The sequence below is a fragment of the Balaenoptera ricei genome, chromosome 16 (assembly GCF_028023285.1).
Source record: "Balaenoptera ricei isolate mBalRic1 chromosome 16, mBalRic1.hap2, whole genome shotgun sequence".
Lineage (NCBI taxonomy): Eukaryota > Metazoa > Chordata > Mammalia > Artiodactyla > Balaenopteridae > Balaenoptera > Balaenoptera ricei.
This window is the reverse complement of record NC_082654.1, coordinates 89,604,560-89,614,929: the sequence shown is the minus strand read 5'-3', so window position 1 is coordinate 89,614,929 and position 10,370 is coordinate 89,604,560. Positions and strand designations below refer to the sequence as shown.

General features: G+C 47.8%; 1 protein-coding gene across 1 annotated transcript; it reads right to left on the bottom strand.

Moving 5' to 3' along the window:
• Positions 1-1,044: 1,044 nt before the first annotated feature.
• Positions 1,045-8,635, bottom strand: LOC132350469 (myosin-8-like). The gene is given in 10 exon segments (XM_059899654.1): positions 1,045-1,317; positions 2,323-2,418; positions 2,979-3,065; positions 3,067-3,087; positions 3,272-3,445; positions 3,755-3,880; positions 5,490-5,693; positions 5,774-6,082; positions 6,861-6,985; positions 8,602-8,635. Coding segments are annotated over 10 exon segments (1,326 nt in total). The 3' UTR covers positions 1,045-1,167.
• Between the last annotated feature and the right edge of the window lie 1,735 nt (positions 8,636-10,370).

Here is a 10,370-nt window from a genome sequence, read left to right as displayed (position 1 = left end):
AATGTGTGTTAATATCACTCCTCTGCTCAAAACACTCCAAAGACTTCCCATCTCACTCTGAGTGAAGAAAAAAGTCCTCAGGTGGCCCTGAAGCCCTACATGATCCCTGGGGTCCCAGGTTCCTCTCTTATGCCGTGACTATCTTGCTCATTCTCCTCTAGCCCTGCTGGCCTCCTTCCTGTCCCTGGGCCATGCCAAACTGCCCCTGCCTCAGGGCCTTTGCATTTTCTTTTGTTCCCTCTGCCTGGAATACTCTTGCTTCCTTCAGGTCTCAGCTCAAATGTGTTTTTCTTAGAGAGGCCTTGCTTGACTCTTCTCTACATAGTACTAACTGCCTCCCTCTTACTTTTTTTATTTCTCATGAGCACTTACCTGACACATTACGCAGCTTCTTATTTTTTTTGTAGATCTTTTTACAAAAATTTTATGTTGGAGTATAGTTGATTAACAATGATGTGTTAGTTACAGGTGTACATCAGAGTGATTCACTTATACCCATACAAGTATCCATTCTTTTTCAAATTCTTTTCCCGTTTAGGTTATTACAGAATACTGAGCCGAGTTACCTGTGCTATACACTAGGTTCTTGTTGATTAACTATTTTAACTATAGTAGACACAGCTTCTTATCTGTTGACTGCCTTTCTTTCCTTGCAGAATATAAGTTCCCAGAGGGAGGGAACTATGCTTTGTTCACTGCTATTCCCATAGTACTGAGAGCAGGGCCCGGCGCATAGTAGATGCTCAGTAACCACCTGCGGAGTGGGTGCATGAGTGTGTCCTGTCTGAAGGCGTAACCTCAGTGAGTGGTTTCCTTAGTCATTTGTAACAGTCTAGAGAGACTTAATAAAATTAAGTCCAGTAAAAGATAATTGTGTGTGTGTGTGTGTGGTGGAGCTGGAGATGGGAAAGGGGATGCGGGGTGGTGAGGGAGGTACAGATATTGAATGTTCCACAAAGCCATATATAATGTTAGAATAATAATAGCTAGGTGAGAACTGTGTTTGAGAATAAGTAATTTTGGAAGTAAATGAGTCTGGTTCAGTTTATCAGTTCACTGTAGTTTTTATTTATTCAACATGAGGAGAAAAACATCACAAAGCAAGTGACCCAAAATGGCACATTTTGTGCATTTCTTCAGCCCCTTGGCAGCATCAGGCAGATGTGTTCACTCTGCACTGACTTGTGTGTGAATCTCCCGGCTCTTCACCCGCAGCTTGTTGACCTGGGACTCGGCAATGTCAGCCCGTTCCTCGGCCTCCTCCAGCTCGTGCTGGAGCTTGCGGAATTTGGCAAGATTAGCATTGGATTGTTCCTCCTAAGAATAAAGTTGTGAGAGTTAGACTTTGTGGTTCTCATTGCACTTGTCACAAACAGGATTATTTCCTCAACTCAGATATTTCCTTCTTACGGTTTGTTTGTCATATCTGATTTCAAATCCAGACAGAACTTGTAACTTCAGTTACATTTTTTACTCTAAAGAATGAAAGAAGAAATAGTTTTGAAATGGAAGAGACGAGCTCATTATGTCAAACCCATGTATACGTGCAGTCTATTTACGATGTATGGACTGAGTGGAAAGGAGGAAGAGACCCATGTGCGCTTGCTCACAGAGGTTAGACAGTAAATGTAAGGTCAAATTCTGACTTTGGGAAAATCCCAGTTGAAGTGTTTTTGCCATATATTTTGACTCTGGTATACAGAGACGCTGCGGGTGGGGGGATGGGGATAGGAAGAAAGTATGCCCTTTGTTGGTTGCACTTACTACCATTCGTGCCTCTCCCTTTCGTGTTCCCTTTTCTTACCTCTTACCCACTACATTGTGTCTGGAAGAGTGGGGAACAACCAGGAAAAGTGAAGCTGGAGAATCTCCCAACACATCCTAATTTGCTACAGCGAATGTGCAGGGATAAGTCCCTGCTGATGACAGTGGTAGTGAGGGAAGGAGTCAGCTGGGGTAAAAGATTTCTGTTTGGCTTTTGGGAACAATTGATTTTGCGCATTTCTAGAGGGAGAGGGATATTTATCATGGTGTTAGATTTTCTGCTGGATATTCTTTGCAGCTATCAAGTAAGGTGGGTTATTTGGAATTTTCTTTTTTTCCCCCAACCCCTACAAATTGCTTAATAATAAAAATATCTCGTCTTGAGGTCTTATTCTATAATTAGGATTTGGGGGTAAATTCATATTTATATCCTCTCTCTTAAAATAAGAATGACATATTCTTACTTGGTCTCTTTCTTTCTCATTAACACATTCTCTTAATATACTTTCTACCCCCAACGAAGTTTTCTTCTTCCCTCAAGGGCTTAAAGATACTTACAGCCTCCTCAGCTTGTCTCTTGTATGATTTCACCTTTGCCTGTAATTTATCTACCAGGTCTTGCAGCCTGAGAACATTCTTGCGGTCTTCCTCAGTCTGGAAGTTTGAAAAAAATGGTCTGCATTGAATCCAACAAAATCAACCCACTACAGGTGGTGAAGTAAATCACTTTGATATGATGGCAGGTGGGCCTGGGGTAAATGTGGTCAACTCTGAGGCTTCCTTCATAGTATTAACAGTAGCCACTCTTGTTAAATGTCCACTGTGCGCAGGCACTATATTGGAGAGTTATACATGTCTCTAATCCTTACCTCCCTACTCTGGTGAGTAGATGTTTTTATTCTATTTTACAGGTGATGAATTAAGGTTGAGAGTGTTAGGTAACCTATCCGAGTTTAAAAAGTAAGAGGCCAAACTAGGACTAATACCAGTTTATCTGTCTTTGAAACCTGTATTCTTTCCTCACTTACACGATTTTCTAAAGGCCTTCCTGATTTTCCTAGCTTAGGAAAGGGTCTGTGATAGGTGATTGTGTCATTTGCCCCTTATGTATATCGAGTTAACATGTAGCTGTTTGTGAGTACCACATAGTCACCAGGTTTTCAATTTCCCTTTGTGCAGGAAGTCTGGATATTCTAGAAAGCTCTTCCCCTTACCTGGTAGGTGAGTTCCTTTACTCTTCTCTCGTGTTTCCGCAAACCTTTAACAGCCTCAGCATTACGTTTCTGCTCACTTTCAACCTACCTCTCCTTCAAGCTCACGTACCTACAATCAAGAAAGATACTTATATAGTCAGTCTTGGGGGATGTTAATTACCTCAGGACCTACTGACGATATTGGGTGGCTGTCCCCAGCCACAGGATAAGGATGGGAGTCAATATACAAGAAGAGAGAAGGATCGGGGAGTGCCGTTTTCACTTTCCGGATTCAGAGAGATTGAGAGACCCACCCTGGCCTCCAGCTTCTGGATGTGCTTCTTGCCACCCTTCAGGGCCAGCTGCTCAGCCTCGTCCAGGCGGTGCTGCAGGTCCTTCACCGTCTGCTCCAGGTTCTTCTTCATCCGCTCCAGGTGGGCGCTGGTGTCCTGCTCCTTCTCTGTCAGCTCCTCGGCCATAATGGCCGCCTGGTTAAGTTCACAAGAGGCATCAGTGGGCCACCCACCCCTCCTATGCGGGCACACGGAGGGTGCTGTGAGGCTGGTACTAGGCACGCTGATGCTTTCCTCCTTGCCGCAGCCACCGCTGATGCTGCATGGTTCCCCTCCCACTTTGCCTCTGCTGAGGCTCCGTCTCCTTCCGTCTCTCCGGGAAGCCACCACTGACTGAATGCAGGGGTGAGGAGAGGAAACCTACTTGCAGGTCCCAAAGGGGCGGCGTAGAAGCCCCTTTCTTATCTCCAGACAGCATCTCTGATAAGAAAGAATGGAGCGCACATCCGTGACATCCTTCTTGGCCTTCTCCTCTGCATTTTTGGACTCCTGGATAGACTTCTCCACCTCTGCCTGGCATTGGGCTATGTCAGCTTCCAGTTTTTTCTTGGTATTTATCAGGCACGTGTTCTACAAGAAAAATTAGATAAGAGGTTCGGGCTACATTTGGACACTTACAACGATCGGAAGGGAGAGGGTTGGGTGGGGAAAGAAGTCAAGCTCGAGAACGTTCCATTTCTTATTTTTCACACAGGTGAAAAAAAATTAAAGAGACTTTCATTTTTGATAGACAGATATCCCAAAACAGGCCCGAGAATTGTACATAAAAGAATTGAGTAAATGATAAATGTGGACATTCAAATATTTGAGGAAGGATAAATTATTTAGTTAAAGGTGCTGGAACAAGGAAATGGTTGACATAACTATGTGAAATGAAAAATAATTCTCATGATCAAAACATTGTACAGAGTTGTTAGGATGATGACAAACGAGGAAACATTTGCAATGTGCATTACTGAAAAAATAGTTCCTTCCTTAATATGTAAAAAAGACAAATCATTACGAAAAAAGGGCAAAAGTACAAATAGCTAAGACACACCAGAAGAAATACAAATAGCCAACAAATACGACAAAATGTTCCACCTCATTAGTAATCAAAGAAATAAGAATTTTTAAAATGAGGCATTTTCAACCATAAACTCGGTGAAGATTAAAAAAAAAATAATAATAGCTAAGCACTCTCACTTATTTTCCCCACGGGAGTAAAAATTGGGACAACTTTGTTAAAGACCAATTTACAACATATCATAAATTTCTTTGCTGTTTTGACCATGAATATATACTTCCAGGAAGTTACTGACTTTTAGGAATATTAAGGAAATAGTAATCATGGATATATGTGAAAATTTAGTTATGAAGAAGTTAGTCATACAATCTTCTAATCATAAAAATTTTTATTGGGAACAGTCTAAAAATATCCAACCGTAGAAGACTGATTAAATAAATGTGCCATAATACACAACTAAAATGGACTGCTTTTCTGCCATTAAAAAACTGTATCATAGAAAACTATTTTAAAATATAGAAATATGTTCACAAGACGTTGTTAAATGAAAAAAAGTTGCAAAAGGATTGATCACGTTTACAAAAAATATCATATTTATGTATAGACACAAGAGCCTAGAATAGGAGATCCCAAAATGCTAACAATATGGTTGGTATTCTTCTAGTTTTTGGCTAATTCAAAAAATAGTTTTTAAAGCAAGGAATTTTGGGGGAATTCCCTGGCAGTCCAGTGATTAGGGCTTTGTGTTTCCACCGCGCGGGGCGCGGGTTCAATCTCTGGTTGGGGAACTAAGATCCCGTATGCCATGTGGTGTGGTCCAAAAAAATAAGAAATGAAACAAGGAATTCTTGAACTTTCCTGAAAGTAATTATTTCAAAAGACAATCCTAATTTTCTAAGCTTGCAGCTTAAATGTTACTGCCTCTGTGAAGCCTTTTCCAGCCCTTTTATGCAATAATTTGTCATGCCTTGCTCTGATTTCCCCATGATCTTTTATCTTCAGATAAAAGCTCAGCAATCTGTCCATCTAGAGACCAAGTTATTCCAAGAACTAGGCCTAATGAAAGTTTGTCTTGACCGCTAGCCTGGAAGGAGCGGTGGGAACTCCTCTCCATCAAGCCTGGGTCCTGCCTGCCTCCAGGGTGGACCCAGAGTGGAGTGAGGACGGACACACGTGGGAGTGAAGGAGCTGCACGCGGTCGCTGGCCTCCAGCAGCTCGTGCTCCGCCAGCTTGCGGGTGCGCTCCGTCCGCGCCAGGGCCACCTTCCTCTCCTCCGGCTCCTCCAGCAAGAGGCCATTCCTGCGCTCCACGAGGGCCAGCTGCTCCTTGAGGTCCTCGCTGCTCCTCAGGGCGTCATCCAGATGCAGCTGGGAGTCCTTCACGAGAAACCAGGGGTGAGACCGGAGCCCAGGGCAGGCTGAGGTCCCGCCAGGTCCTCCAGGGGCCGTGCACTCACCTTGAGCTGGCTCTGGACTGAGCACAGGTGTTTCTGGGTCTCTGCCACCTGGCGGTTGGAGTGGCCCAGCTGAATCTCCATCCCACTGAGGTCTCTCTCCATCTTCTTCTTCAGCCTCAGAGCAACATTCCGGCTCCAGATCTCAGCATCCAGCACGCTTTGCATGGCCTTTGCTGCCCGCTGGCTCTTTCTTTTCAGCTGCTCGATTTCTTCTTCCTTCTCAGTGATCTTGTGGTCAAGCTCAGATTTCAGCTGGTTCAACTCTAGCTGGACACGCAAAATCTTGCCCTCTTCATGCTTCAAGGAACCCTGATAAAAGTAAAGGAGTGATTGGGATTGCTGGGGGCAGCCACCTTCTTGAATGAGGTTTTTCATCCCCATTAGGATAAAAAGGGTATTATTAGGCTCATTTTACAAATAAATAGAACAGTACTCAAAAAGGTCAAACAGTTTGCTCCCAAATTGTTACTAGTAATGAAACTAGAATTGAAGCTTTGTTGTTAACAATTTTATGTCTTGAGAAGGACAGAGCATCGTTTTCAATTAATAAAAATTTTGATTACTGTGTCTTTTTAAATAGTGACCATAAGTCAGGAGCCAACCTCTGCTCAAAAAAGACAGAGAAAGACAGAGGAATTGCTCTCCTGTTATCCTGCATATTGCAAATTTCCCTAGACCCTCTTAAGCATCCGCCCCTCACTGGCCAAAGCTGGGGATTGCATCAGGATCCTGCACTCTTTGGACCACACAGAATTCCCAGCAGCCAAAGATGACCGTGTATAACTCTCTGTTAAAACTAAGGGATTCTGAGCTGGCTCTCAGGATGTTTGGTGATTGAGTTCTTGCTTTCTGAGAGGAAGACGTTGAGGACATAATGAACAAGTTTATTTATTCAATAGGAGAAATACGATGGACTAGAGAACACTCATGAGGCGAGGCAGCAGAGAGCAGCTGGTCCCCCCCCAGGGCGGGGGTGGGGCTGGATTCTTCCCATTGGAGCCCCAGTGCCTCCTGCAGGAAGGGCCCCTGGGGGTGGTCTAGTCCCCTTCCTCAGCGCCCCGCCCTCCTTCACATCTCAGACACGTGCCTCCACCTCTTCCAGGGCAGCCTGGAGGTCTGACTTTTCTTGCTGCACTCGCTTCCTGGTCTTCTCCAATTCCTGAAGATTCTTGCTCATTTCTGCAATCTGCATGGTTAAGTCGGAAATCTCTTCTGCAAAGCACAGGCTTGATTTAGGCTGTTTTCACAGGCTCTGTCTGATAGCACCGGCATTTGCCAGGGAATTTGGGGATTGGTGATTCATTCATGACCTTCATATAGGAGAGGACAAAGACAGGGAAACCTTTCGGGGGAGGTGTCGACAAGACACAGGTGTGTGGCCTCACCTGAAGATGCAGAGGGAGGAACAACAGAACACCTGTATGACCCTGAACCTTCACACGGTACACAAAAGGGTCACAGAGAGGACCAGGGGAGACTACTGTGGAGAAAACACATAGAATCATGGTCTCAGAAATAGAAGGGGCTTTAGAGGGCATTGGGTCTGGTCTAGTTTTGTAGGACAGCGGTCTGAGATCCTAAGGGATCTAGTGACAGGATCAAGGACACAAAGCGATGTAGAGACAGAATCCATGGAAGATATGTTCTGTAGAAGAGCACGGAGCTTAGCAGCCAGGCGAAGCCTCTGTTCTCGAGAACAAGGCTTGGCTGTGACTATGCCTTACATTGGGGAAGTTTGGGTCCCAGGGTAAAGAGAATAGATGTGAGGATTTTGTGGGGAATCGGGAAGGAGGAGGTTGTGGCCAAATGGGGGAGTGGTGGCCAGAAGAGAAGGGGGGCTGTCACACACCTGTGATAGGGAGAGAGCTGGGGGCTGTCACACCCCTGTGATGGGAAGACAGCTGGGGGCTGTGACATACCTGTGATGGGGAGACAGTTGGGGGCAGTCACATACCTGTGATGTAGAGACGACTGGGGGCTGTCACATACCTGTGATAGGGAGAGAGTTGGGGGCTGTCAGGCACCTGTGGTGCAGAGACAGCTGGGGGCTGTCACATACCTGTGATTGGGAGACAGCTGGGGGCTGTGACTCACCTGTGATGGGGAGAGAGGTGGGGGCTGTGAGTCACCTGTGATGGGGAGAGAGATGGGGACTGCCACCTACCTGTGATGGGGAGAGAGCTGAGGGCTGTCACGCACCTGTGATGTGGAGACAGCTTGGGGTTGTCACATACCAGTGATGGGTAGAGAGCTGAGGGCTGTCACCCAAATGAGAAGGGGAGAGGGCTGGGGGCTGTCACACACCTGTGATATGGAGACAGCTGGGGACGGTCACACACCTGTGATGTGGAGACAGCTGGGGGCTGTCACATACCTGTGATGGGGAGAAAGTTGGGGGCTGTCAGGGACCTGTGACGTGGAGACAGATTGGGCCTGTCACATACCTTTGATGGGGAGACAGCTGGGGGCTGTCACATACCTATGATGGGGAGAGAGTTGGGGGCTGTCAGGCACCTGTGATACGGAGAGAGCTGGGGGCTGTCACATACCTGTGATGCGGAGACAGCTGGGGGCTGTCACTCACCTGTGATGGGGAGAGAGCTGGGGGCTGTCACACAGCTGTGATGGGTAGAGACCTGGGGACTGTCAAACACCTATGATGGGGAGAGAGCTGGGGGCTGTCACATACCTGTGATGCGGAGAGAGCTGGTGGCTGTTTCATACCTGTGATGTGGAGATACTGGGGCCTGTCACATACCTGTGATGGGGAGAGAGTTGGGGGCTGTCAGGCACCTGTGATGCGGAGACAGCTGGGGGCTGTCACATACCTGTGATGGGGAGAAGGTTGGGGCTGTCGGGCATCTATGATGTGGAGACACCTGGGGGCTGTCACATACCTGTGATGGGGAGAGAGCTGGGGGCTTAAAATCACCTGTGATGGGGAGAGACCTGTGGGCTGTTACTCACCTGTAATGGGGAGAGGGCTGGGGGCTGTCACACACCTGTGATGGGGAAGGCAATGGGGATTGTCAAACACCTGTGATGGGGAGAGAAACGGGGGCTGTCACATACCTGTGATGTGGAGACAGGTGGGGGCTGTCACATACCTGTTATGGGGAGAAAGCTACGGGTTGTCACATACCTGTGATGGGGAGAGAGTTGGGGGCGGTCAGGCTCCTGTGATGCGTAGACAGCTGGGGGCTGTCAGATACCTGTGATGGGTAGAGAGCTGGGGGCTGTCACTGACCTTTGATGGCGAGAGAGCTGTGGGCTTTCACACACCTGTGATGGGGAGAGAGAAGGGGACTGTCAAACACCTGTGATGGGGAGATAGCTGGGGGCTGTCACACACCAGTGATGGGGAGAGTGATGGGATCTGTCAAATACCTGTGATGGGGACAGAGCTGGGGTCTGACACATACCTGTAATGTGGAGACAGGTGGGGGCTGTCACATACCTTTGACGGGGGAGAGTTGAGGGCTGTCGGGCACCTGTGATGCGGAGACAGCTTGGCGCTGTCACATACATGTGATGGGGAGACAGCCTGGGGCCGTCCATCACCTGTGATGGGGAGAGAGCTGGGTCCTGTCACACACCTGTGATGGGGAGAGAGATGTTGACTGTCTAACACCTGGGATGGGGAGAGGGCAGGGGCTCAGAGGTCCCTATGATGCGTAGACTGCTAGTTGTTGTCAAATAACTGTGACGTGGAGACAATGGTGGCTGTCACATACCAGTGATGGGGAGAGTGCTGGGGGCTGTCATTCCTCTGCTTTGTGGAGAGAGCTGGGGACTGTCACTCACCTGTGATGGGGAGAGAGCTGGGGACTGTCAAATACCTGTAATGGGGAGAGAGTTGGGGGCTTCCAGGCACCTGTGAGGGGGAGAGAGATGTGGGTTGTCACATGACTATCATGGGGAGAGCTGGGGGCTGTCACACACCTGTGATGGGGAGAGAGATGGGGACTGTCAAACACCTCTGATGGAGAGAGAGCTGGGGGCTGTCACATACCTGTGATGCGGAGACAGCTAGTTGCTGTCACATACCTGTGATGTGGAGACAGCTGGGGGCTCTCACATTCCTGTGATGGGGAGAGAGTTGGTTGCTGTCAGGCACCTGTGATGCGTAGACAGCTGGCAGTTGTCACATACCTGTGATGGGGAGAGAGCCGGGGGCTGTCACTCACGTGTGATGGGGAGAGAGCTGGCGTCTGTCACACACCTGTGATGGGGAGAGAGATGGGGACTGTCACATATCTGTAATGTAGAGAGAGCTGAGGGCTGTCACTCACTGTGATGAGGAAATATATGGGGACTCTCAAACCCTTCTGATTGGGAGAGAACTGGGGCCTGTCACATACCTATAATGCTGAGACACCTGGGGGCTGTCACATACATGTGATGGGGAGAGAGCTGGGACTGTCACGCACCTGTGATATGGAGACAGCTGGGGACGGTCCCACACCTGTGATGCAGAGAGTGTTGGGGGCTGTCAGGCAACTGTTATGCGGTGACAGCATGGGGCTGTCAAATACCTTTGATGGGGAGAAAGCGGGTGGCTGTCACTCACCTGTGATGGGGAGACAGCTGAGGGCTC